The sequence below is a fragment of the Vipera berus genome (assembly GCF_964194415.1).
Source record: "Vipera berus genome assembly, chromosome: W".
In the NCBI taxonomy this organism is placed as follows: Eukaryota; Metazoa; Chordata; class Lepidosauria; order Squamata; family Viperidae; genus Vipera; species Vipera berus.
The window spans coordinates 71,825,352-71,853,281 of record NC_138210.1 but is presented as its reverse complement, the minus strand read 5'-3'; the positions used below and the strand labels follow the sequence as shown (position 1 = coordinate 71,853,281).

Sequence of the window (27,930 nt, the reverse complement as noted above, 5' to 3'; positions counted from 1 at the left end):
TTTTATTCTTAAGCCGGTCCGGGGACAGGCAGGCAGTTCCGACAGGGGAGAGCTAAGGCCAGATCTGGTGAGTCCTACTCGATCCATCCCTTAGGGCAGCAGCTTCTTCTTCATCCTGGTCCCTTTCCGCCCCCCCCCCCCATCCCCTGCTGGAAGGGATTAGAATCCTGGTTTCCAACCATGGCTGGGACATTTGCCCTGAGGAAAACAAGTAACCCACGTTTTGCCTTCTTATCGTTGCTTGGATTCCACTTGCGAGAGTCCTGTCCCTTTCACTCAAAGCTTATTATTATTATTATTATTTTAGGATATCCAAATGTGACTTTCTGTAGCATTTCTGTCATGTAGAGAATCCGCCAGCCACCTGAATGCTGGACCCGTCTTGCGCCTGCCCATTTGATTTTATTCTTCCAGATTGGATTGGATTGGATTGGATTTTTTTAAAAAATAAATCAATTTAATTTAGAGCTTTCTTCCCTGGATCTAGCAAAAAAGAAAAAGAAAGAAAAAAAAGCCAGGTCCGCGGGAAGCAAAGAAATATGTCTTTCAGCCTTCCCAGTCGTCGCTCCCCTGGTTAGACAAGAGACTAGCTTTTCACTGTACTCAGTCAGATTATGGTTTATTTGGATCCGGGCTTAGCTTAGCCTGTGTGAACCGGCCAACTGCGATTTAGTTAGTAAACCACCTTTAGGTGCGCTGCAGTGTACCAAAACAGACTCTGCATCCAGGCTTGGTGCACTTCGCTTCCGTAGAGACAAGCCAAGCTGAGTTTAGATCGGCAAAGCTTGTTTGGATACCACGTCCCTCAAATTGGGTCCGGGATGGATCCTCGCCTTATTAAGTAAGGGCTAAACGGGAGCACATTTGACGTTGCGGGTGCTTCATCCCTGGAGGCTTTTAAGAAGAGACTGGACAGTCACTTACCTGAAATGGTATAGCATCTCTGGCTTGAGCAGGGGGGGTTGGACTAGAAGACCTCCAAGGTCCCTTGCAGCTTCTATTCCGATTCTGAAGGGCTCCAGGTTGGGGAAGCTAACGAGACATTGTCTGACTCGCTTCCCAAGGAGGGGAAAAAAAACCCCAACCCACCTTTTGGGATGCAGGGGTGGTGGTGGTGTCCCTTCCAGCCATGGCGCTAACTGAGTTATTTTCTCTCTTGCCCAGCCATGACCAGGTCCGGCCAGTATGTGGTGGCGGCCACTCAAGATGAAACCCCGGCTAAGACCACTGCTAATGGGAAGCTGCCGGTGTCCAGCTCATCCTCCGAGGAGGCTATGCAGTTGAAGAAGGAAATCTCGCTGCTCAACGGCGTCTGCTTGATTGTGGGCAACATGATCGGTTCGGGCATCTTCGTTTCACCCAAGGGGGTGCTGGCCTACAGCGCATCGTACGGACTGTCCCTCGTCATCTGGGCCCTGGGGGGCCTTTTCTCTGTGTTCGGGGCCCTCTGCTACGCTGAGCTGGGCACCACCATCAAAAAATCGGGGGCCAGCTACGCCTACATCCTGGAAGCCTTTGGGCCGCTGCCGGCCTTCATCCGCCTGTGGACCTCTCTGCTCATCATCGAGCCCACCAGCCAAGCCGTCATCGCCATCACGTTCGCCAACTACCTGGTGCAACCCTTTTTCTCCTCCTGCGAGGCGCCCTACCTGGCCGGCCGTCTGTTGGCTGCCGTCTGCGTCTGTGAGTACCGTCGGGGAAGGGCTTCGGCGCGAGGGGGTCGGTTGAGGTCGCGGCCAGGACACGGCGCTCTCCTCGAAGTGGACTTCTCCGGCCCTGATCTGGGAGGGGAAACCGTTTTGAAAAGGTTTCTGAGCTTCCCAAGCGTGGGGACCCCGACCGTTCCTTTGCTCGGCGGGCCTTTTGGGTAGAATCTAAAGCTCTTCTGCCAAAGCTTGATTCAAGCCCGGGCGAAGGGCAGATCGCTGCTCCGGGTATCTAATCTCTTTCTCTGCTCTTATCTCGCCCTGACCTTCCTTCTCATTCTCCGCAACAACTCCCTCAGTTGAGACGTGGTCGAATCCTGAAAGCTGTTCAGATGCCACCTTTGCCCACACTGGCTTCTGTTTGCAACTGGAGCTTCCCGGAGTTGCATCTTAACGCTGTTTCCCTCCCCCCCCGCTTTTCCTGCATTTTGGGGGTGGGGTGGGGGTGGCAGCCGGGATAAAACCGTAGTTATCTCGCCTCTTTACAATATGAAGGTTATTCTCAGAGAGGGCCTGTTTTTATTTGCCCCCCTTATCGGGATCCCATTCTCCTGGTTGGCCTATGAGTCAGGCATCCCGCGATAAGGCATGTTTGCGCCTTTCTTTGATTACTCCCGGATTCGGGGACAGTTCGGTCTGATAGGGTTCCTCCTTTGAAAGTTTCAAGCTCAAAAAAAAAAAACACAACCAAAAAAACCCCCCTGTGACCGCTTGGATTTCTGAATGAGAGAATCACAGAGTTGGAAGGGACCTTAGAGGCCTTCTAGTCCAGCCCTCTGCTCAGGCAGGAAACCCTAACCTACACCATTTCAGACCACTGGTTGCCCCATCTCTTCCTAAAAAAAAACGTCCAGTGTTGGAGCCTTCACAACTTCTGGAGGCTCCGCTGATTGAACGGTTCTCACGGTCAGGAAATTCCTCCCGAGCCAAGGCAATCCTAAGTTGCATGAACCGAGGGATTCAATCAAGATCACCGCTCTGTAAAGCCTTAGTAAGGCCACAAGCTAGAATAGCGCAGCCGGTTTTGGTCTCCACACTATAAAAAAAAGATGTTCAGACTTGCAGAGTGCAGAGAAGAGCAACAAAGACCATTTTTATTTTTATTTTATTTTAATCCCATTTATATCCCGCCCTTCTCCGAAGACTCAGGGCGGCTTACAATCTAAGCACAAATCAATGTGCTTAGCAATAGCCTTCATTCTATGTATATGCCTGCTTATTAGGGCTTTCGCCCCTTCCCAAGCGGCATTATTACAAAGTCAGCTTATTGCCCCCAATTTTACCTACCTCGGAAGGATGGAAGGCTGAGTCAACCTTGAGCCTGGTGGGACTCGAACCTCCACTAATTGCAGGCAGCTGGTGTTACTTAAGGAGGCATTAGCCCACTGCTCCACCAAGGGTCTTGGTGGGGGCTGGAGGCTAAAGCATACGAAGAACGGTTGCTGGAACTGGGCATGGCTAGTCTAGTGAAAAGAAGGACCAGGGGAGACACGATAGCCGTCTTCCAATATTTGAGGGGCTGCCACAGAGAGGAGCGAGGTGGTGGTGTTCAACCTATTTTCCAAAGCACCCCAAGGTCCGGACAAGGAATAAAAGACGGAAACAGATCAAGGAGAGATTCAACCCAGAAATAAGGAGAAGTTGTCTGACAGTGAGAACAACCAACCAATGGAACAGAAGTTGCCTCCAGATGTTGTGGGAGCTCCGTCACCGGAAGCTTTCAAGAAGAGACTGGACTGCCACCTGCCAAAAATGGTGTAGGGTTTCCTGCTTGTGCGGGGGTGTGTGTGTTGGACTAGATGACCTACAAGGTCCCTTCCAACTCTTTATTTATTCTGATTCTGATGAGTTTCCCTCCATCGCTTCTCATCAAGCTTTGGAGAATAGGTGGAAAACACCCCCCCCTTCTTTGTGGCAGCCCCTCAAATATTGGAACACAGCAATCATGTCACCCCAATCCTTCTTTTCCTTAAACTACTACCCGATTCCTGCAACCGTTCTGTATAGGTTTGAACCTCCGGTCCCCTAACTCTCTTTGTTGCTCTGGCTGAACGGGAGAGGAGCACGACTTTTTTTCTTCTCTTTTGCTCCACTTCTGGGGCTCATTTTCCGGTGCCACGGCTCTCCCCGCAGGATCCAGAGCTCCTGACGCTCCGCTCCACCCTCATTCTGGCAGGAAAAAAAAACGCAGCCGGAGGCATACCGCGGGCAGACTTGTCTGTACAAGCTTACCTGGAGCTTAATCTTTCAATGGGTGACCTCTTCCAAGAGGCTTAATCCCAGCTTGGATGTCTCTGCATGTGGCTTGGAGGTTGATCAGGAGAAGATGACACATTGTCTCTCCTGGTGAGGATCTCTCCTAAGGTTTTACACCTTGGTGGGGGGAAAAACAACAACAACCAAAGGTGCAGGTTCAGGTTAGGCGAAACCTGGCTCAAAAACAGCAACTGTGAGAAGGACCTAGTGGATGATCACTTAAAACCTGAGCCAGCAGCCAAAAAAAAAAGCTAATAACAATCCTGGGTTGTATAAACAGAGGCATAGAATCAAGATCACGCAAGGTATTGGTACCGCTGTATAAAACCCTAGCGAGGCCACACCTGGAATGCTGCAGCCAATTTTGGTCACCATATCACAAAAAAGGTGTCGAGAGTTTGGGAAAAAAAAATCAAGAGAAGAGCAACTAAGATGATCCAAGGCCTGGAGACTTTTAAAACGTATGAAGAAGGGCTGCAGAACTTGACTTTGGCTAGTCTAAAGAAAAGAAGAAATAGGGGTGACATGACAGCAGTGTTCCAGTATTTGAGAGAGGACAATTAACTAGAGGAACATCTTGCCACCGGAAATCATGAGCGCTCCATCACTGGAGAGTTTTAAGAAGAGACTGGACAGCCACTTGTCTGAGATGGCATAGGTTCTCCTACTTGAGCAGAGGGCTTGACTAGAAGACCTCCAAGGTCCCTTCCATCTTCTCTTCTCTTCTCTTCTCTTCTCTTCTCTTCTCTTCTATTCTATTCTATTCTATTCTATTCTATTCTATTCTATTCTATTCTATTCTATTCTATTCTATTCCTTATTTCATTATTCTATTCTATTCTATTCTATTCTATTCTATTCTATTCTATTCTATTCTATTCTATTCTATTCTATTCTATTCTATTCTATTCTATTCCTTATTTCATTATTCTATTCTATTCTATTCCTTATTTCATTATTCTATTCTATTCTATTCTATTCTATTCTATTCTATTCTATTCTATTCTATTCTATTCTATTCTATTCCTTATTTCACTATTCTATTCTATTCTATTCTATTCTATTCTATTCTATTCTATTCTATTCTATTCTATTCTATTCTATTCTATTCTATTCTATTCTGTGTGGATCATAACAAACTGTGGCAAGTTCTTAAAGAGATGGGAGTACCAGAACATCTTATTTGTCTCTTGAGAAACCTATATGCGGGCCAAGAAGCAACAGTGAGAACTGGACACGGAACCACTGATTGGTTCCAAATTGGGAAAGGTGTCCGGCAAGGCTGTATACTGTCGCCTTGCCTATTTAACTTATATGCAGAGCACATCATGAGAAAGGCAGGGCTAGAGGAGTCAAAAGTTGGAATTAAGATTGCTGGAAGAAATATCAACAACCTAAGATATGCAGATGATACCACTCTAATGGCAGAAAGTGAAGAGGAACTAAAGAGCCTCTTGTTGCGAGTGAAGAAGGAGAGTGCAAAACATGGGTTGAAACTAAACATTAAGAAAACCAAGATCATGGCATCCGGCCCTCTCAATTCCTGGCAAATAGATGGGGAAGAAATGGAGGTAGTGACAGATTTTATTTTCCTGGGCTCCAAGATCACTGCAGATGGGGACTGTAGTCAAGAAATTAAAAGACGCTTGCTCCTCGGGAGGAAAGCCATGGCAAATCTAGACAGCACACTAAAAAGCAGAGACATCACCCTGTCAACAAAAGTGCATATAGTCAAGGCTATGGTCTTCCCAGTTGCAATGTATGGCAGTGAAAGTTGGACCATAAGAAAGGCTGAGCGCAAAAGAATTGAGGCCTTTGAACTCTGGTGCTGGAGAAGACTCCTGCGAGTCCCTTGGACTGCAAGGCGATCAAACCGGTCAGTCCTAGAGGAGATCAACCCTGACTGCTCTTTAGAAGGCCAGATCCTGAAGCTAAAACTCAAATACTTTGGCCACCTAATGAGAAGGAAGGACTCACTGGAGAAGAGCCTAATGCTGGGAAAGATCGAGGGCAATAGAAGAAGGGGACGACAGAGAATGAGGTGGCTGGATGGAGTCACTGAAGCGGTAGGCGTGAGCTTAAATGGACTCCAGAAGATGGTAGAGGACAGGAAAGCCTGGAGGAACATTGTCCATAGGGTCGCGATGGGTCGGACACGACTTCGCAACTAACAACAACAACATTCTATTCCTTATTTCATTATTCTATTCTATTCTATTCTATTCTATTCTATTCTATTCTATTCTATTCTATTCTATTCTATTCTATTCTATTCTATTCTATTCTATTCCTATTCTATTCTATTCTATTCTATTCTATTCTATTCTATTCTATTCTATTCTATTCTATTCTTTTCTATTCTATTCTATTCCTTATTTCATTATTCTATTCTATTCTATTCCTTATTTCATTATTCTATTCTATTCTATTCTATTCTATTCTACTCTACTCTACTCTACTCTACTCTACTCTACTCTACTCTACTCTATCCAATAGTCTATTCTATTCTAGTCTAGTCTAGCCTATTCCATATTTTACTGTTCTATTCTATTCTATTCTATTCTATTCTATTCTATTCTATTCTATTCTATTCTATTCTATTCTATTCTATTCTATTCTATTCTATTCCATTCCATTCCATTCCATTCCATTCCATTCCATTCCATTCCATTCCATTCCACCTCCAATGTCCCTTCCAGCGCTATTCTGAATCTGAGTCTTCACAGAGAGAGAGAGAAAAATAGACTCGCTCTCCGTGTTCAGGGAATCTGAAGGATCCCGAAAGTGTACGTCTTTTGGGTTAAGTTTGTTAGTCCTAATCTCCTCCAGAGTTTTTTTTTTTTGCTAATAAGGCATTTAGGGCATCATGACTCAAGGTCTGGTGACTTTCCAGCTCTTTTCTGCTGCTTGTGCTCCTCTTCCCCTCTTTAACCAGCGGTTAATTCTGGGTTTTGTTTTCTGGGAAGCCGGCGACTTCAGCTGATGGCCAAAGCAGCCTTGCTGACTCGGCAAGCGCTTCTGTCTCAAGCAGCCCACGAGAAGTGCAGCGTCAGGCCCGTCTGAAAAAAACCCCACTCGGTTGCAACACAGAGATGTGCCGGGGAGGGGGGGGAAACGGCAGCCTGGGCCTGTGTGGGTGTCTGTCTGTGTGTGTGTGGGGGGGGGGGTTAGGCAGGAAAAAAAAACCTTCTCAGGGTGGGAGGAAGGGGAAGGGTGGATGCTGGGAGATGGGGGCTGGGAGGGCAGCGAACTGCCCGTGGGGCTGAAGGATCTTGTCTCTTCTAAAGTAACGCAACCCAAAGAAAGAAAGAAAGAAAGAAAGAAAGAAAGAAAGAAAGAAAGAAAGAAAGAAAGAAAGAAAGAAAGAAAGAAATTCTATTCATTCCTTATTTCTATTCTATTCTATTCTTTTTGTATTCTATAATTCTATTCTATTGCATTCCTTATTTTCTATTCTATTCTATTCTATTCTATTCTATTCTATTCTATTCTATTCTATTCTATTCTATTCCATTCCATTCCATTCCATTCCATTCCATTCCATATTTTCTATTCTATTCTATTCTGTTCTGTTCTGTTCACTCCGTTCCATTCCATTCTCCATTCTCCATTCTCCATTCCTATTCTATTCTATTCTATTCTATTCTATTCTATTCTATTCTATTCTATTCTATTCTATTCTATTCTATTCTATTCTATTCTATTCTATTATTTTATTCCATATTTTCTATTCTATTCTATTCTATTCTATTCTATTCTATTCTATTCTATTCTATTCTATTCTATTCTATTCTATTCCATATTTTCTATTCTATTCTATTCTATTCTATTCTATTCTATTCTATTCTATTCTATTCTATTCTATTCTATTCTATTCTATTCCATATATTCTATTCTATTCTATTCTATTCTATTCTATTCTATTCTATTCTATTCTATTCTATTCTATTCTATTCTATTCTATTCTATTCTATTCTATTCTATTCTATTCTATTCCATATTTTCTATTCTATTCTATTCTATTCTATTCTATTCTATTCTATTCTATTCTATTCTATTCTATTCTATTCTATTCTATTCTATTCTATTCTATTCTATTCCATATTTTCTATTCTATTCTATTCTTCTATTCTATTCTATTCTATTCTATTCTATTCTATTCTATTCTATATTTTCTATTCTATTCTATTCTATTCTATTCTATTCTATTATTCTATTCTATTCTATTCCTTATTTCTATTATTCTGTACTTCTCTTCTCTTCTCTTCTCTTCTCTTCTCTTCTCTTCTCTTCTCTTTTCTCTTCCTTATTTCTATTATTCTTCTCTTCTCTTCTCTTTCTCTTCTCCTTCTCTTCTCTTCTCTTCTCTTCTCTTCTCTTCTCTTCTCTTCTCTTCTCTTCTCTTCTCTTCTCTTCTCTTCTCTTCTCTTCTCTTCTCTTCTCTTCTCTTCTCTTCTCTTCTCTTCTCTTCCTCCAGCAGAGGGTTAGACTAGAAGACCCCCCCCCAAGGTCCCTTTCAGCTCTATTCTGATTGATTGATTGACTGATTGATTGATTGAAAAGGAAGGATGCTCAGAGCTGGGGCTGGGGCGGCAGGAAAGTGTGTGCGGGGCGAAGGCCAGAGTGGAGGCCAGCCAGCAAACATCTCTCCATCTCTTCTAAAGCAACCCACGTCCCTGACCCGGCTCTGAAAAGCAGACCGATCCCTTTATCAGAGATACCAAACTGGAGGCCGAGCTCAGGAGGCTCTCTTTGGAAGCTGCCAAGATGGAGCCAAAGATCTTTTTTTCTCCCCACCTCCCCCCCCCCCACCCGGCTTCACCTGAGACAACCCTGAGCTCATGTTTTGAACGTCTCCTCCATGCTGACCTCTGGAGCCATGTCACTCAGGACCCTGGATGAGGCCCGTCTAGGAATTTAACGCAGGGCAAACCTCAAGCTGGCCCGCTCTTAGTTCTTCGGTCCAAGCTGAAGACGAAGGCCGAAGCCCTCTGCTCACAACTCCCTCCCCCCCCCCCGCACAACCCTCAGCGAGGTTGGAGTACAAGGCTGGGTCTTGTGTAAGGGGGGGGGGAGAGCCTTGGTGCTCTCTTGGAGTTCCTTCTTTTTCTTGCAGACGTTTCATTAGCCATCTAGGTCACATCATCGGTGCTGGAAGGGAGCGGGCTTTGCGCCCCGTTTAGAGACCCAGGGCTTGCCTTGTCAGCGTGGGTGGGAGTTTCTTGATGGCTCCCTTGCTTCCTAGCTAATAAAGAGAGAAAGAGCCTGTGGCCTAGGGGTTAAAACAACTGCCTAATATATAATTAGCCCAGGTTCGAATCTCAGATAAAGGGTATGACTGACTGATGAGAACAAAATAAGTTCGAAATGGCCATATCAGCCTCCCTAATTCTTTATTAGCAATTTGAATAATTTACGTGTGTGTGTGTGTGTGTGTGTGTGTGTGTGTGTGTGTGTACACACACATACACATACATACATATATGGTACATAAACAGAGAGCAAATCCCCATTCCCTTCTAGCACTGCTGATGTGACGTCTGCAAGAAAATCACAAAGATCAGAGAGCACCAAGAAGCACACGTTCCTCCTCCTCCTCCTCCTCCTCCTCCTCCTCCTCCTCCTCCTCCTCCTCCTCTTTCTAAACTCCACTCCTTTCTAGCACTGATGATGCTACCTAGTTGGGTCATGAAATGTCTGCAAGAAAACGAACAAGCTCATAGAGCACCAAGGACCCCACAGTCCTCCTCCTCCTCCTCCTCCTCCTCCTCCTCCTCCTCCTCCTCCTTCTCCTCCTCCTCCTCTTCCCCGCAATCCCCACTCCCTTCTAGCACTGATGATGCTACCTAGTTGGGTCATGAAATGTCTGCAAGAAAATCACCAAGCTCAGAGAGCACCAAGGACCCCACAGTCCTCCTCCTCCTCCTCCTCCCAAACCCCACTCCCAGCTCAGCGAGCACCAAGGACCCCACACTCCAGCTCCCAGCTGACCACTGTTCCCTTCGAACCGAAGCACGGGAGTTTGGCACCAGAGAGAAAGGCATTGTTAGAAAACCTGGCAGAACTACCTGTGCCAGCTCCCGCTGGAGAACAGGTGGTGCCGTTGGGCTCGCTCAGATTCAGGCCTGTTCCAAGGATCTATAATAGCGAAGTGGAATTTATTGCCTTGTTTATGAAAAGAAAAAGGCTTGATCAGAAGGCATCCCGAATCCCACCTTCTGCAGCTGGAAAGTCGTGTTTTGAACTTGAAACGCCGCCTGGAGGGTGGCCATTTGCTCAACGCCGGTCTCTTCCTTGTCCTGGTTATGTCTTGGTGATGGGATGGGATTGGCCCTTTGGAGCCAAGCCAGCTCTCCCACAGCCTTCCCCAGGCACAACAACCTGTTCCTTGGGATAAAGATCAAGGTTAGAGGCGCAGAACATAAAAAAGCAAGAAGAGCTGGATAAACAAGTCAGCTTCCTTGCCTCCTCTTTGAACTTTGGGTGGAATCCAGGAGGATCATTCTATCTAGCGCCTTCCACCTGGATTTAACTTCTCGGCGGCTTTACTGGCCACGGCTGTCTGGCAGCTGGTGTCTCGGGGGTGGGGTGGGATTCAGGGAGCTGGGCACAGGTTGGGAAAAGGAGCAGAGGCAGCAGTCAACATCTGGAGAGTTCTTTGCATCCAGGTGTTGGGTATTTGGGGGAAGGGGCTGTTTGTTTATTTATTTAGTTATTTATTTATTTATTAGATTTATATACCGCCCTTCTCCCGAGGGACTCAGGGTGGTGTACAGGGCAATTAAAAGATGACATACATACAAAAGTTAAAAACAGATGAAATTAAATTTAGCCCCCCCCCCAAAAAAAAATAATAAATTATTTATTAAATAAATTAAATTATGAAATTTAAAACCCCAATCCACTCAGTCCAGGCCGGCAAGCTCGAATAACTTCTCTTGCAGAGAAGAGTAATGATTAAAATGCTGGAAACTGACTTGCCAGCCAGCTGTCCGGCTCTTCCAAATTCTGTTCTATTCTATTCTATTCCATCCCATAATCCTATCCTAGCCTATCCTATCCTATCCTATTAATATTATTCTATTCTATTCTATTCTATTCTATTCTATTCTATTCTATTCTATTCTATTCTATTCTATTCTATTCTATTCTATTCTATTCTATTCTATTCTTAATATTATTCTATTCTATTCTATTCTATTCCTAGCGGCTTGAATAGATGAGGAAAAAAAGGAGGTTCTCTCCCCAATACAGGCAGTCCTTGACTTACAACAATTCATTTAGTGACTGTACGAAGTTAGAACGGCACTGAAAAAATGTGACCTATCACCCTTTTTCACAGCTAACGACCGTTGCAACATTCCCCACGATCATGTGATCAAAATCCGGACGCTTGGCAACTGGCTCATCTTTATGACGGTTGCAACGTCCCAGGGTGTGTGTGTCTGTGTGTGTGTGTGTGTGTGTGTGTGTGACACGGAATCCCCTTTTGCGACCTCCGATTCACGTAACAATGGTGGCAAGAAAGCCCGTCGCGTGGGACAAAAGTTGCTGAGCGTCTGTCTCGCTTAGCAACCGTGGCCGTAACGTTCGAGGACTGCCTGCGGGCCACAACGTGTAGGGGTGAAACCTCGCCCCCCCCTTTCGATTAATTCCAAAACTCCAGGGCTGATTTCTACCCTAGTTCCGAGAACAGGGGAGAAAAATGCTGCAATCTTTTCTCCCCGACCTCTTGGAAGCTTTTCCCAGCAGCCCTGCGAGATTGGCTTGGTGGTTGGCTGCGAGTGATGGGATTTGTACTCCCCAGGCATGGAGAAAGCCCCAGGGTGGATAAGTGCTGCATGCTTGAGAAATAAATAAATAAATAAATCTCTTATCTAGGACTTTGTGTCTTATCACCCCGACCTACCCCGTTATCTCTCCCAGTCCATCCAGCCCTCCCAGTTAGCTGGTTAACAATTCAGCTCCCTGTCTTTGCTGTGGGATTGCTTCATAACTCAAAGTTGTAAGGTTTTACACTTAGCCTCACAATTGCCCCAGCATTACTCAGGAATTTAAAAGAGCCAATAGAAATTCCTGAGCCGAGGTTTCGGCAAGCAAACAACTTTTATTTTTGATCAACACAGAGGTGAGTGGCCACATCTCTCTTCGTGGCCGGTAGAGAGATGAAGGCAACAACCAGCAAAGATGTCTTCCACCTTTTATACCTTTCCAGAACAAAGAGATCTGGCCTTGGCACTAGGAACCAAACTGAAAAATAATTCCTAGATGATGACTCATACACAACAACAACCAAGGCTCCACCACAACTCCTTCCCCCCCTCCCCTTACTGTGCTTGTTTCATGTAAGGAATCCCCTGTACCTAAAGCATGAAATATATATATATATATATATATATGTAAAAAAAATTTTGGCTTGCTAACAAAGAATAAAGGGAGACTGTCTACCAGCCACGAAGAGCTGCCACTGCTGTGGCTACTGCCTGTAGATGGCCTTGGGATAGGCTGAAACAGAAAATAAGATTTGTCCCATGTCTGGGACTAAGCAAGTGTATTCTGAATGCTTAACAAACATTTTATTTATTTATTTATTTATTTATTTATTTATTATTATTAATTTATTATTAATCCCAACATATATATATATATAGTCAAATCCCGAGTGCCGCGTAACAGAGTGAGCGCCTGTTGCTTGTCCCAGCTTCTGCCAACCTAGCAGTTCGAAAGCACGTAAAAATGCAAGTAGAAAAATAGGGACCACTACGGTGGGAAGGTAACAGCGTTCCGTGTGCCTTTGGCGTCTAGTCATGCCGGCCACATGACCACGGAGACGTCCTCGGACAAGTGCTGGCTCTTCGGCTTTGAAATGGAGACGAGCACCGGCCCCTAGAGTTGGAAACGACTTTACCTTTACCTTTTATATGAGGATGACGGATGAGATTTCGTCGAAACGTTGCTCTTATACCTTCAATTCTACGTGGGGAAAAAACTCGAATGACCAAAGATCTACATACAAACACCCGCAAAAACCTCAGAAAACATATATATATATATATATATCTCCGGGGACTCTCTGGCCAGGATGAAGCCCCCCCCACCTTTGCATCCCCAGTAGCTTCCATCCATTTTTGATTTTTGAGCAAAGCAAAGACATCACGGTTTCAGATTCAAGAGCTGCTTTGGGGAAAAACAGACTCTTGCAGGCTCTTAGGCTTGCAAGCAACTGCTGCCATTTCATGGTAGGCAATCTTGGCTCTTCTATGACTCGTGACCCCCCCCACTTCTCTTGATTTCAGGCTTCCTGACTTTTGTGAACTGTGCCTACGTGAAGTGGGGAACCCGAGTCCAGGACCTGTCCACCTATGCCAAGGTGCTAGCCCTCATTGTTGTGATCATTGCAGGCATCGTCCGCATTGGACAAGGTACTGAAACACTGGCTGCGGGCTTTTTAATTCTCATACCCCCTGGGTCCGGGAAGCTGGGGTACTTCCACCCCAATTGATCAAATTTGAGTCCCTGTCAGGGGTCAGATTCAAACTGAGTTGAAACCAAGTTTCCTACTGGTGAGGGGTCCTTGGTGTTCTCTGAGCTTGCTTGTTAGCACTGATGATGTTACCTAGTTAGGGTCGTGAAACGTCTGCAAGAAAACAAGCAAGCTCAAAGAGCACCAAGGACCCCACAGTCGTTGCCCTCCCCCACTCCTCCCTCATAAACCTCCCTAACACTGATGATGTTACCTAGCTGAGTCACGAAACGTCTGCAAGAAAGCAACCAAGCTCAGAGACCACCAAGGACCCCACAGTCCTCCTCCTCCTCCTCCTCCTCCTCCTCCCTGCTTATCCCCCTCCATTCTTGCACTGATGATGTCCCCTAGTTGGGTCATGAAATGTCCGCAAGAAAACAAGCAAGCTCAGAGAGCACAAAGGACCCCACAGTCCTCCTCCTCCTCCTCCTCCTCCTCACTTATCCCCCTCCATTCTTGCACTGATGACGTCCCCTAGTTGGGTCATGAAACGTCTGCAAGAAAACAACCAAGCTCAGAGAGCACCAAGGACCCCACAGTCCTCCTCCTCCTCCTCCTCCTCCTCCTCCTCCTCCTCCTCCTCCTCCCTGCTTATCCCCCTCCATTCTTGCACTGGTGACGTCCCCTAGTTGGGTCATGAAACGTCCTCAAGAAAACAAGCAAGCTCAGAGGGCACCAAGGACCCCACGGCCACCCTCCAGCTCTTCCTCTTCTTCCTCCTCTCTGCTTATCCCCCTCCCTTCTGACAACTGCTCCAGCTGGAGCCGGGCGCTGATCCTGGTGCTGATCTAACCTTAGAACTAAAGAGAAAGCTCTCAACGGTGAGACATAGTAACCAGTGGAACGCCTTGCCACCAGAAGTTGTGGGCGCTCCATCGCTGGAGCCTTTGAAGAAGAGACTGGACAGCCATTTGTCCAGGATGATATAAGACAGAGCTTTTCAACCTTCTCGAAGATCATACCACTTTTAGGACATGACATTCGAGGACCACCAGTGTTCAGCAAGGTGTCAAAAACTTAATGACTAAAAAAAAAAGGGGGGGGGATTTTTGGGCTTTACTGGTTAGATTCATTTGTCGTGATAGAAATGGCTAGTTTATAATATTATGGAAAAGTAAAAAGTTGGTGTTGAGTGTTAATGCTTCTTTCTACTGCAACCGAGGAGGTCAGAAGTCAACGCCTTTTCTTTTTTCCCTCCCCCCCCTCACTTTTCTCTTTTTCTCTCACCCTTGGCTCGCAAAAGGCCCTCACTCTCTCGCTGTCTCACTCACTCACTCACTCACACTTTGCTCGCAAAGGCCACTCTCTCTCTTTCTCATTCACTCACTTTGCTCCCAAAAGCCCCTCCCTCTCGCTCTCACTCATGCACACTTTGCTTGCAAAGGCCACTCTCTCTCTCATTCACTCACTTTGCTCCCCAAAGCCCCTCGCTCTCGCTCTCACTCACGCACACTTTGCTTGCAAAAGCCGCTCTCTCTCTCTCTCTCTCTCTCTCTCTCTCCCTTTGCTTGCAAAAGCCTCTCGCTCTTTCACTCACTCTTTGCACGCAAAGGCCTCTCTCTCTCTCTCTCTCTCTCTCACTGCTTTGCTAACAAAAGCCTCTTCTCTTTTCTCTCTTTCTCCATGTATTTTTCTTTTCTCTCCCTCTCCCACAAAACCTGCTCCTTTTATAGCTTTTCCTCTCTCTGCCTCCTCTTCCTCCTTTTCTCTTCTGGGTGCACTGGAAGCTCTAATCAGCATGCAGCTGCACGCGCAGATCCTGGGGCACCCTGCAGCTCCAGCTGATCTCCTCCAGGTCTGTGTGGCACCTCTTTAACTCATTCCTTCAGCCACTACACTTGCCTAGGGTTGGCGTACCACCTGCCAGGTGCTAAAGTACCACCAGCGGTACACGTACCACCAGTTGAAAAGCCCTGATATAGGATCTCCTGTCACGGGCAGAGAGTTGGACTAGAAAACCTCCACGGTCCCTTCCAATCCTATTATTCTAACAGGTAGTCCTCGACTTACAACAGTTCATTTAGGGACCCTTCAAAGCGACAAAGGCACTTACGACCATCTTTCACATTTATGAACGTTGCAGCATCCCCGGATCAAAATTCAGACAATTAGCAACGGATCCGTTTTTGTGACGGTCGCAACGTCACAGCGTCCTGCGATTCCCCCCTTTTTGTGACCCCCCCGACAAGCAAAGTCGACGGGGGTGGGGGTGGGGAAAAAGCCCGATTCGCTTAAAAACCCACGCTACCAACTGGAGACCTAACGGCGGATCGACTTAACAACGGCGGCAGGAAAAGTCGCAAAACGGGGGCAAAACTCACTCGAACAAGTGTCTTGCTTGGCGACGGAAACTTTGGGCTCCGTCGGCGGTCCAGAAGCCCAGGATTACCCGTGTGCTGTGCATTTTGGGCAAAACCTTTTTTTTTTGTTTTTCCTCCTGCAGGACATTCGGAGAATTTGGCCGACGCTTTCGAGGGATCGGCGTGGGACGTGGGCAACATCGCCCTGGCTCTCTACTCCGCGCTCTTCTCCTACTCGGGATGGGACACCCTTAATTTTGTCACGGAGGAAATCAAGAACCCCGAAAGGTCAGCCTTGCCAAATGGCTGGAGGGAAAACGTTTTCGGAGGGGGAAAAAAAGAAAAAAGAAAACGTGGGATCCTTCCCGGTTTGTTGAGATCACTGGGCTTGGCGTGTTCCCATTCCACGTCCAGGAGGATAAGGGCAATGTTGCTTCCCCACCCCTGTTTCCCTGGAAGGACTTTAGGATTTTATGCTGACCTCCCGAAGGGGCAAATCGGAGGAGGAGGTTGTTGAACCTTGATTAACTGGCCCTTCCTTGTTCTTCAGACTTTGTCTTCAGTCCATAAATTCCTCGCTGGAGATTAAGCTGGCAGGAATCCTTGTTCGGCTGAAGGATCCTTCTCTTTCTTGGCTGCTGGAATTCACATGGTCTAGCCCCTTGTTTCTCTCTCTCTCTCTCTCTCTCTCTCTCTCTCTCTCTCTCTCTCTCCATTTTATTACATTATAGAGTAAAATACAAAATACAAAGCAAATAGCACAATAGGGAAGGGAAAGGGAAAGGAAAGTGAGGGGGAGAGGGGGAAAAAAGGAAAAAAAAAGATATTACCGTAACTTCCCACTTTCTCTGTTGCAGTAGAATAAAGCATTAACATCTAGCCTCAACTTTTTACTTTTCCACCATAGTCTAAAAGTAGCCCTTTCTGTAGCAACAAATCAATCTAATCAGTAAAACCCAAAATCCAAGCTTCGTTGTTGTTTTTTCCCCAACCCCAAAGTCCTGAAGAGGTCTCCATGTAGAAACCAAAGTACTTATATTCTTTTTTTTTTTAAATCAACACTTGTCACTTTAGCCCTCTCTGCCAACTCCATCAGCTTCTGTAGCCTTTCGTCGACGGCGGGGAGCGAACCGTCCTTCCATTTTTGTGCACGGGGTAGCCTTGCTGCCGTCAACGTATATAAGATCAACGTTCCAATTTTTCCCCCCCAATTTGTTTTTTTTTTTGTTTTTGGCCTAGACCCAGGTGTTTCTCAACCTGGGTGACTTTGAGGGAGGTGGACTTCAACTCCCAGAATTCCCCAGCCAGCACGGGGACTGAATTTTGAATTGGCGTGAACTGAAGTTGAAATTGAAGCAGGGGACTTGACGTCCAACTATCTCAAAGTCGCCCAAGTTGAGAAACACGAGCGCTCTCCTCTGTTAAAACTACAGGTAAGCCTCGGCTTAATCGTTTGGTGACCGTTCAAAGTTACGACGGCACTGGGAAAAGCAACTGACGACTTTTTCACACGAATGACTGTTGCAGCATCCCTCCACCGCTCGTCTCAGGATCAAAATTTGGATGCTTGGCAAATGGCTCATATACTCGGAACACTGCATCCAGGTCTGGATCCCCACGATGTAAAAAAGATGTGGAGACTCTAGAAAGAGTGCAGAGAACAGCAACAAAGATCATCGGGGGACTGGAGGCTAAAACATATAAGGAACGGTTGCAGGAATTGGGGATGTCTAATTTAATGAAGAGAAAGACGAGGTGGGACAGGATAGCAGTGTCCCAATATCTCAGGGGCTGCCCCAAAGAAGAGGGAGCCAAGCTATTCTCCAAAGCACCCGAAGGCAGGACAAGAAGCAACAGATGGAAACTAGTCAAGGAGAGAAGCAACCTGGAACTGAGGAGGAATTTTCTCACAGTGAAGACAATTAGCCAGTGGAACAGCTTGCCACCAGAAGCGGTGGATGCTCCAACACTGGAGGTTTTTAAGAAGAGACTGGACAGCCATTTGTCTGAAATGGTGTAGGGTTTCCTGCCTGAGCAGGGGGTTGGACTAGATGACCTCCAAGGTCCCTTCCATTGTTGTTATTGTTATTGTTATTATTGACGGTTGCAGCATCCGGGGGCTGAGGCGATCCCCTTTTTGAGACCTTCTGACAATAAGTAAAGTCACTGGGGAAGTCAGATTCACTTAATAACCGTGTTGCTAACTGAACATCTGCACGGATTTCCTTAACAACGGTGGCAAACAAGGTCTCAAATGGGGCAAAACTCCCTTAACAACTGTCTCACCTAACAGCCTGAAGTTTTGGGCTCAGTTGTGGCGGTAATAGAAGGACTATCTGTATTGTAGCTCGGCTGCGATTGTTGTCTGTCTATCTGTCTGTCTGTCTGTCAGTCTGTCTGTCTGTCTATCATTTATCTATCTATCTATCTATGTATCTATCTATCTATCTATCTATCATCTGTCTATCTATCTATCTATCTGTCTGTCTGTCTGTCTGTCTGTCTGTCTATCTGTCTGTCTGTCTCTGTCAGTCAGTCAGTCTGTCTATCTATCTGTCTGTCTGTTTGTCTATCTATCTATCTATCTATCTATCTATCTATCTATCTATCTATCTATCTATCATCTATCTATCATCTATCTATCTATCTATCATCTATCTATCATCTATATATCATCTATCTATCTATCTATCTATCTATCTATCTATCTATCTATCTATCTATCTATCTATCTATCTATCTATCTATCTATCTATCTATCTATCTATCTATCTATCTATCTATCTATCTATCTTGGATTCTCTAAAGTGCCCTGGGTAAAGAGACTGCCCCTTAGGCAGGGGGTTAGACTAGAAGACCTCTGAGGTCCCTTCCAGCCCTCTGATTCTATGAAGTACCCAAGCTTTGTTCTTTCCTTAATTGAAATTCCTGGGAGGGTTTATTTGGATGGAATGAGGTGGAGAGCAGGCGCCACCTATTGGGCAAAGGTAGGCATTGCAGCCTGGCTCTTAACAAGTTGGCGGAAGGCTTTGAAGTCTGAAAAGTTCTGCTAAGATGGATTTCCCAGAGAAAGCAAAAGCAGGGAGAAATCCTGCAATTCCACCCCCCCCAAAAGCAGTCTTTCACCCCCAATGAGGTCTCTTGCAAGACTAGAAAGTTTGATGATGAAATGGAAGGAAGCACCAGATTTTCCCACTGAGCTGGGATTTTTTTTCTTTTAAATTGAAGGAAAAAACGAATTCTCAACCCCGGTGTTGGGAGTTTCTCCCCGTCCTTTTATGAAATGAAAGGAAAGCCAGGAGAACTCATTGCCGCTAGAAGTGAAGGGAACGGGAGAGCTTAGCCAAGAAATTTAGCCAAAGCTGGTTTGGTGTAGTAGTTAAGGTGCTGGCCTAGAAACCAGGAGACGTTAGCCATGAAAGCCAGCTGGGCGACTTTAAAACAATCACCAGGTGACGGGGAATTCTAGTCCCACCTTGGGCATGAAAGCCAGCTTGGGGTGTGTGTGGGGTGTGTCTTTGGGCCAATCATTCTCCCTCAGCCCAACCCACCTCACAGGGTTGTTGTTATCGTGGGGGAAGATGGAGGAAGAAGGAGCATTCGATATTTTCCACCGGCTTGAGTTGTTTATAGAAATAAACCAAAAGAAAAGTCAAATCAAATAAATACATTTGGTTTCTCAAGCTGCCTCTCCTAGCCTGGGCTGCTCTGAAACGGGTGTTAGCCAAATCACAGAGTATGCGGAATAGCCAGAGCAGAGAGCCCGAACGTGACAATGTTCTCTTTCTGCTCCTCTGCAGGAACCTTCCCCTCTCCATCGGCATCTCCATGCCGATCGTCACGGTGATCTACATCATGACCAACGTGGCCTACTACACGGTCCTGAGCAAGACGGAGATCCTTTCGAGCGATGCGGTGGCTGTGGTTAGTGAGCTCAGCCCTTCCCATTCCTCAGGCACATTAGTGGAATCCAGCAGCTGACTGGCCCTTAGAGCAGGATGGTTCAACCTGGGCGACTTTAAGTCCTCTGGACTGCGACTCCCAGAATTCCCCAGCCAGCCATACCGGCCAGGATGGTTCAACCTGGGCAACTTTAAGTCCTCTGGACTGCGACTCCCAGAATTCCCCAGCCAGCCATACCGGCCAGGATGGTTCAACCTGGGCGACTTTAGGTCCTCTGGACTTCGACTCCCAGAATTCCCCAGCCAGCCAGGAATTCTGGGAATTGAAGTCCACCGATCATAAACTTGCCATAATGGTCCACTCCTGCTCTCGCATAAAGTCAGCGCCAGCAGCTTATCGAAGACTCTCTCTCTCTCTCTTTTTTTAGACTTTTGGTGATCAAGTTTTTGGAGTGATGAGTTGGACCATCCCCCTTGCTGTGGCTCTATCCTGCTTCGGAGGCCTTAATGCTTCTATTCTAGCTGCTTCCAGGTACGCCATTAGACGTATGTTCTCTTCACTGCTCAAGAAGCTTCCCAAATTCATGTTTAAACTTCTGCTTTGCAGGGGAATAATCCTCTGAAAATCAAAAATGTTCACTATTCCGATGCGTTTCCACCCGTTGCTTCTTATCCTGCCCTCAGGTGCTATGACGAACCAGTCGGTGCCCTCTTCCCTGTGATACCCTTCAAGTATTAGAACAGGGGTCTTCAAACGTGGCCCTTTCATGACTTGTGGACTTCAACTCCCAGAATCCCTCAGCTGGCGTGCCTGGCTGAGGAATTCTGGGAGTTGAAGTCCACAAGCAGCGGTCTTCAAACTTGGCCCTTTCATGACTTGTGGACTTCAACTCCCAGAATCCCTCAGCTGGCGTGCCTGGCTGAGGAATTCTGGGAGTTGAAGTCCACAAGCAGCGGTCTTCAAACTTGGCCCTTTCATGACTTGTGGACTTCAACTCCCAGAATCCCTCAGCTGGCGTGCCCGGTTGAGGAATTCTGGGAGATGAAGTCCACAATTCATGAAAGGGCCAAGTTTGAAGACACCTGTATTAGAAGATGTCTATCAGGTCTCCCCTAAGTCTTCTCCTTATTAGACTAAGCATATCGAGATCCCTTAGCTATTCATACTACAATTTAGCCTCCAGACCTAAGGAATAACAGAATAATAAAGAGTTGGAAGGGACCTTGGAGGTCTTCTAGTCCAACCCCTTGCTCTAGACTCTACACCATTTCAAATAGTTGTCCAAACTCTTCTTAAAAACTTCCAGTGTTGGAGCATCCACAACTTCTGAAGGCAAGCAGTTCCACTGATTAATTGTTCTAATTGTCAGGAAATTTCTCTTTAGTTCTGGGTCGCTTCTCTCCTTGATTAACTTCCATCCGTTGCTTCTTGTCCTCCCTTCGGGTATTTTGGAGATGAGGCTGACACCCCGCCCTCTTCTTTCTGACAGCCCCTTAGATATTGAAACGCTGCCACCATGTCCTCCCTGGCGCTTCTTTTCATTAGACTAGACCTACCCAATCCCTGCAACCCTTCTCCGTATCTTTTAGGAGTCGTGCATCTTTGCCTTCTGAATCGGCCGGCGGGCCACGTAAGAGGCTTACTCGCTCTTTCTCCACAGATTGTTTTTCGTGGGCTCCCGGGAGGGACACCTGCCAGACGCCATCTGCATGATCCACGTCGAACGGTTCACCCCTGTGCCAGCCTTGCTTTTTAACGTACGCCCACGGGTATCGTGTGAAGCGAATGAGTGCAGGGATCCGCTTGGCGGGACGGAGAGAAAGGAATCGGCCTTAAATTCCCCCGTCCCTTTTCTCTAGCGATCTTGAGTGATTTGCCCGATACAAGGAGCAATCGTCTTTCCCTACCTGTTGAACTTGGCATCTGATGGACTCCAGCTACGGAATGGGATGCTTAGGCGCTGGCTCTTTGCCGCGCCCCTTTCGCCCCCAGCCACCCATCTCAGCCGATTTACAGCTTGCTTTTCTCCTCCACTGGCCCTCCTCCGGCCATTCTCCAAGGCTGGTGGGTCCCTGGCCCTCCCACCCAGGCCCCGTTTGGCCCGGGCCTTTGGCTGCACAGGACAAATAGCCCCCAGCCAAGCGGGTGGCAGGCAGAAGCAATGGCGCAGCAGGGGCAGCGTGCGATTGGCAATGGGAGGGATGATCCTTGGACAGTGATGGCCAACCTTTTAGAGAGCGAGTGCCCCAAAACCGCTCCTGCCCTGCCCCACTCCACCCCTCCGTCCCACCCCACCCAATTCCTGCATCGGGCGGGAAGAGTAGGTGTGAGCTGTCAGCAGGCAGCTATGTGAGAAACCACAAATTCAGCTCCAGGAAGCGAGAGGGATACCAAACGATCCGAGTCCCCCGTCATGGAGGTCTCTGCGGTGCCTTGGGACAGATGTAGGCAGAGCTGGTTGTCTTGAACTCTGCTCCTTGGATTGGTTGTTGTTTTTTGGGAGACACGTGGGTGGACGGGAAGTTGCTGGAAAACCGAAACGTCATTTGGCTAACGGTGATGAACGCGGCTTCATCCCGGTGTCATGTCTGTTTGTTGCAGGGAGCCATGGCTTTGGTGTATCTTTGCGTGGAAGACATCTTTCAACTCATCAACTACTACAGCTTCAGCTACTGGTTCTTTGTGGGCCTGTCCATCGCGGGGCAACTGTACCTTCGCTGGAAGGAACCATCTAGAGAACGTCCACTCAAGGTAGAGGGATCTGCTAGCCTTAGTTGTGTAATGTTTAAAAACTCCGTGGCCTCAGCTCACCGTTAAACTGGCAAAGCCAACTGTACAGGGTTGCCCTCGACTCAGCAACACAATCGAGCCCAATTGAGCATTTGCCGACGGTAAGTAAATTTTGCCCCACTTTGTGACTTTTTTTTTTGGGCCACGGATGTTAAGCGAATTGTGGCAGTTGTTCAGTGAACCGCACGGCCGTTAAGCGAACCTGGCTTCCCTCAATGACTTTTGCTTGGTCTGAAGCTGGCTGGGAAGGTCGCGAAAGGGGATCACGTGACTCCGGGACGCTGCAACCGTCGTAAAGTACATGTCAGTTGCCAAGCGTAAATTTTGATCACATGACTATGGGGATGCGGCAACAGCCATGTGAAAACTCGTCAGAAGTCACTGTTTTCAGCGCTGTTGTAACTCCGGTCAGTAAATCAGGGGGTCTTCAAACTTGCCCCTTTTATGACTTGTGGACTTCAACTCCCAGAATTCCTCAGCCAGGCAGTGCCTGGCTGGGGAATTCTGGGAGTTGAAGTCCACAAGTCATAAAAGGGCCAGTTTTGAAGACACACACCCCTGCACTAAATGAATGGTTTTAAAGTCCAGGACTATCAGTATCCAGGTAGTTCCTGATTTATAGCTGCAATTGGCACAAGATGCCTTTGGAGATTTTCCACTTTCCAAGTCATGGTTGTCCCAAAGGTGCTTTTTCCACGAGGCAACTAGACTTTCTTGTTTTTCTTTGAAGACGTTTAGCTTCTCATCCAAGGAGCTTCTTCAGCTCTGACTGAATGGTGGGGAATGGAAGGATTTATACTCCTTGCAGACACGGTCGTTTGCCTTCTTTTAGAGGGTCGTTGAGGCCACCTGGAGGTTTATCTCTGTCTTCAGATTCACCTGAGTGGTGCAAATGGGTGTGGAGCCTTCTTGGAACTGCTGAAAGGACTGTGTGGTAGACTGGGGATAGATGGTGTCGTATCCCATCCCCCTTTGTTGAAAAAGGGTTGTTCCTTTTTGACATAGAGGTGGCATCCAGGTGGCCTCAACGACTCTCTGAAAGATTGCAAATGACCAGCTGCCTGCAAGGAGTATAAATCCTTCCATTTCCCCACCATCCAGTCAGAGCCGAAGAAGCTTCTTGGATGGGAAGCGAAACGACTTCAAGAAAGTCCAGTAGCCTCGAGGAAAAAAAAGCGCCTTTGGGACAACTGTGACCTGGATGAATCTCCCTAAAGAAAAAAAAACTGTTTAAAAAAAATAAAATCCATTCAGTTTTATACAGAATGTAAAATTCAGTAAATCCTTAAATTGATTATGAAATCTAGACTAGAGGTGCCCAACCTATGAGCTATGGCTCACTACCGGGCCACAGCCTCTCGTCCAATGGGACGCGTGAGTAGCTGGGCAGTGCACACATGTGTGCGCGTGCTCACTCCCCCTCATGCCACCGTTGCCACAAGTGTTGTGTGGGCGGTGGTAGCATTGCTAGTATCGCTTGGGCGGCGGCATTGACCTGAACCTTGCATGTGGGGAGGCAGTGCCGTGAGTGGCAGGTGGGCAGCAGTGTGCCACATGCAGGTGGCAGCATTGCCACAAACCTTGTGCAGGCGGCGTCAGCGCCGCAAGTGGCAGGTGGGCCACGGCACGAGCCTCGCACCGGGTTAGCATTGCTATGGGCCACGGCACGAACCTCGTACAGGGGCGGCATCACTGCGGGCCCCGGTGCGATCCTCACATTGGTGGACTATCGCCACGAGCCTGGCAGCATCGGCGCCACAAGCCTCACAGGCGCCGCTGTTACCTTGTGTGGATGTTCGCAGCCCCATTTGAATGGCAAGCATGCTCGCAGCCTGTTTGTACACGCACACACATGTATGACATTCATGTTTGTGCATGTGCCTGCCACTCCGCCTCCCACTGGGCTACCAACCCAGAAAGGTTGGAGACCTCTGATCTCGGTCCCCAACGCCTGGTCCATGGACCAGTACCGGGCCGTGGAATGCCAGAAACCGGTCCGCAAAAACAAGCAAAGCCCCATCCATGAGATGCAGGCAGCACACAAAATGACGCACTCTCCGGTCCGTGGAAAAATCTCTCTCCAAGGATTTGGTCCCTGGTGCCCAAAAGTTTGGGGACCTCTGATCTAGACCCAGGCTTCTTAATTTCAGAATATTAGGACATTTAAAAAAAATGATGACAAATACATCACTTGAATCTTATTTGTATTTATCTCGCCATTATGATTTTTTATAAACAGCTCAAGGTGGAGAAGGGTCTACGACAGACATGTCAAACTCACGATGTCACGTGACATCGTGCAACGTATTGGAGCTTTTTCGCCATTGCTGGCAATGGGGTGGGTGTGGTTTCCCAGTGATGCATCCGGCCTGCGGACTGGCAGTTTGACACCCGTGGTCTATGACAACTTTCCATGGCCAACTTGGCGCAGCCAACTCACCGCAGGCAACTCGCTGCGGGACGAGAGCTACACTAATATTGAAGAAATAGTGGAACGGAATCATTAAAAAAGGATGCCAAAGCAGGGGGCGCAACAAAATGCAAATGCCAAAAAATTAAAATTATGTTTCAATTATTTTAAGTCACCAAATCGAATTGCTGACTTCTCCCGCAGCAAGCGGTCCTATATATGGCGAGTTGGTTGTGCTGAACTGGCCGCGGCGAGTAGGCTGTGGCGAGTTGTTGCCGTTCTGAAATTAGACAAAAGGGCGGATTTCCCCGACAGTGAGAACAATTCACCGGGGGAACGCCTTGCCTCCAGAAGTTCTTGGTGCTCCAGTCTGAAATTTGGTTTGAGAGCGTCGCGTGATGGATGGTGTCGCTCGTGAGACCTCAACCAATTCTTACTTCCGTTTCCTTTAGTTGACGATCGTTTTCCCCATCATTTTTTGCCTGTGCACCATCTTCCTGGTGGCTGTACCGCTCTATACCGACCCCATCAATTCGGCCATCGGCATTGCCATAGCGGCCTCTGGACTTCCGGTCTACTTCCTGGTGGTGAGGGTCCCAGACCAGAAAAGACCATGCTGCTTACGGCGAGTGACGGGTGAGTGAACCGGAGCTGGGATTTTTGAGGTGTCTCTTCAGTGAGCCCCCGGTACAGAGAGTTCTCCGCTTAAGGCCCACAGATAAAGACCAAAATTTCTGCTGCTAAGCGAGGCAGAGGTAAGAGGAGTTTCCTGCCATTTTACACGGCCTTTCTTGCCACAGCTGTGAAAAAAGCGAATCGCTGCAGTAACACGGTCGTTAAGAGAATCTGGCTTCCTCGTTGTTTTTTGCTTGTGAGGTGGTCACAAAAGGGGATCACGTGACACCACCCCCGGGGCGCTGCGACCGTCATAAATATCAGCCCGTTGTCAAGCGTTCAAATTTCGATCACGTTGACCACGGGGATGCTGCAATGGTTGCGTGAAAAAAATGGGTCGCAAGTTGTAACTTCGAATGGCCATTAAACAAACTGTTGTAAGTCGAGGACTGGTGTAGAACTGACCCGACGACTAACCAAGGGAAGAAGCTGGGAAAATGAGAATAAACAGATTGGGTAGCAAAAAAAAAATTTTTTTTGCCCCTTTTCCCAGACTTCCAAATATTCCAAAGAACATCTCCCTTTGCAGGAGGTGGAAGAATTCCACCAAATAAGTAACACCATAGAAAAATCTTCCAACTTGGGATTTCCAATTTAGAATGAGGGGGGAGTTAATAAAGAGGAATTGTTTAATTTAGCCCCAAAGTCTTCAGGACAGTATCCTGGACTCTTAATTTGAAAATAACAAAGAGTTGGAAAGGGACCTTGGGGGTCTTCTAGTCCAACCCCCAGCTCAAGCAGAAGACCCTAGACCAGTGATGGCGATCCTTTTAGAGACCGAGTGCCCAAACTGAAACCCAAAACCCACTTATGTATGTTGGGTGCCGAGTAGGCGTGGCCCATTGGGTGGGCGTGGCTGCAGGGGTAACGGCAGACTGGGTGGTATTAAAAAGTTCAATCAAACTATTCCAACTTTGCAAGATCTTTTTTTTTTACCTGCGAGAAGTTGAATTTTTTTTTTAATCCCATTTATATCCCGCCCTTCTCTGAAGACTCAGGGCGGCTTACAATCTAAGAAGCACAAATCAATGTGCTTAGCAATAGCCTTCATTCTATGTATATGCCTGCTTATTAGGGCTTTCGCCCCCCCCCCCCCCCAAGCGGCATTATTACAAAGTCAGCTTATTGCCCCCAACAATCTGGGTCCTCATTTTACCTACCTCGGAAGGATGGAAGGCTGAGTCAACCTTGAGCCTGGTGGGACTCAAACCTGCACTAATTGCAGGCAGCTGGTGTTACTTAAGGAGGCATTAGCCCACTGCTCCACCAACTGATTGATTGAACCTTTTTTCTTTTTTTGCACATGGCGGTGGAGGCCTAAAAGCGAAAAGGTTTTATAAAACCCAGCTGGGGTGATAGCGCACGTGCCCACAGAGAGGGCTCTGCGTGCCACCTGTGGCACGTGTGTCATAGGTTCGCCACCACGGCCCTATACCATTCCAGGCAAGTGGCTGTCCAGTCTCTCCTCAAAAGCCTCCAGCATTGGAGCACTCACAACATCTGGAGGCAGGCTGTTCCATTGGTTAACTGTCTTCCCTGTCAGAAAATTCCTCCTTGGTTCCAGGTTGCTTCTGTCCTTCATTAGTTTCCATCCGTTGCTTCTTGTCCTGCCTTCAGGTGCTTCGGAGAACAGCTTGACTGCCTCTTCTTTGGGGCAGCCCCAAAGTTTTGAATACTGTTATCACGTACATATAACGGATCACTTCGGGAAAGTAGGGCGTTTGTTAGAACCAGCTTCCTGCTAGAAATCCTTAGTGGCTTTCCTCCTGGGACCATTTCTTTCTTAGTTGAATCGTTCTTCATTGCCAGGCTTCCCCTAATGCTGACCGATCTTTTTTTTCCTTCCCAGCTCGCCTGACCCGCCTTATCCAGTTAGTGTCCCTGTCTGTCCTGACCGAGATGGATCCCGAAATCAAGTCTCAGTGATGACCACCATCCGAGAGAGGCCGGCTTCTCCCGTCGTCCCCCTGCAATGGACTCCTTCTAATTTATTATTTGATACCTCTTCGTCGGGAGTATTGTACTTACTACAGGGATTTTTTGTGTGTGTTTGCGTGCGTGTGCGCGCGGTGGCTGTTATGGGGCAGAGTGGGCCTGTCCTTGGGAGCCAAGCCCAGTAAATGCTCAGCATTCCACAAATTCCCATTATTATTATTATTTAAAAAAAGGTCTTTGGTATGCAACGTCTCCGTAATTTTTGCCACGCCTCTCTCCCAATACAACTTTTGCCGTTTTTATTTTCAAAACCGCAATCCACAGTTGTGCCGTCTAAATGTCTTCCATATCTTCACATCCTGCCGTTTACGGAAGCTACGATGCAAAACATCTGGAGGGCCCGAGCCGATGTAGGGTTACTATTAAAACCCC

The 27,930-nt window shown here is 47.2% G+C and overlaps 1 protein-coding gene across 1 annotated transcript; it reads left to right on the top strand.

Moving 5' to 3' along the window:
- Positions 1 to 26: 26 nt before the first annotated feature.
- LOC308676674 (Y+L amino acid transporter 2-like) lies at positions 27 to 27,689 on the top strand. The gene is made up of 10 exons (XM_081342661.1): positions 27 to 67; positions 1,165 to 1,683; positions 13,259 to 13,384; positions 15,929 to 16,073; positions 19,586 to 19,709; positions 20,116 to 20,219; positions 21,349 to 21,445; positions 22,290 to 22,439; positions 25,341 to 25,524; positions 27,413 to 27,689. Exons 2-10 carry the CDS (start codon positions 1,167 to 1,169, stop codon positions 27,487 to 27,489), a joined length of 1,524 nt encoding a protein of 507 aa, XP_081198787.1. The 5' UTR covers positions 27 to 67; positions 1,165 to 1,166; the 3' UTR covers positions 27,490 to 27,689.
- The last annotated feature ends 241 nt before the right edge of the window (positions 27,690 to 27,930 follow it).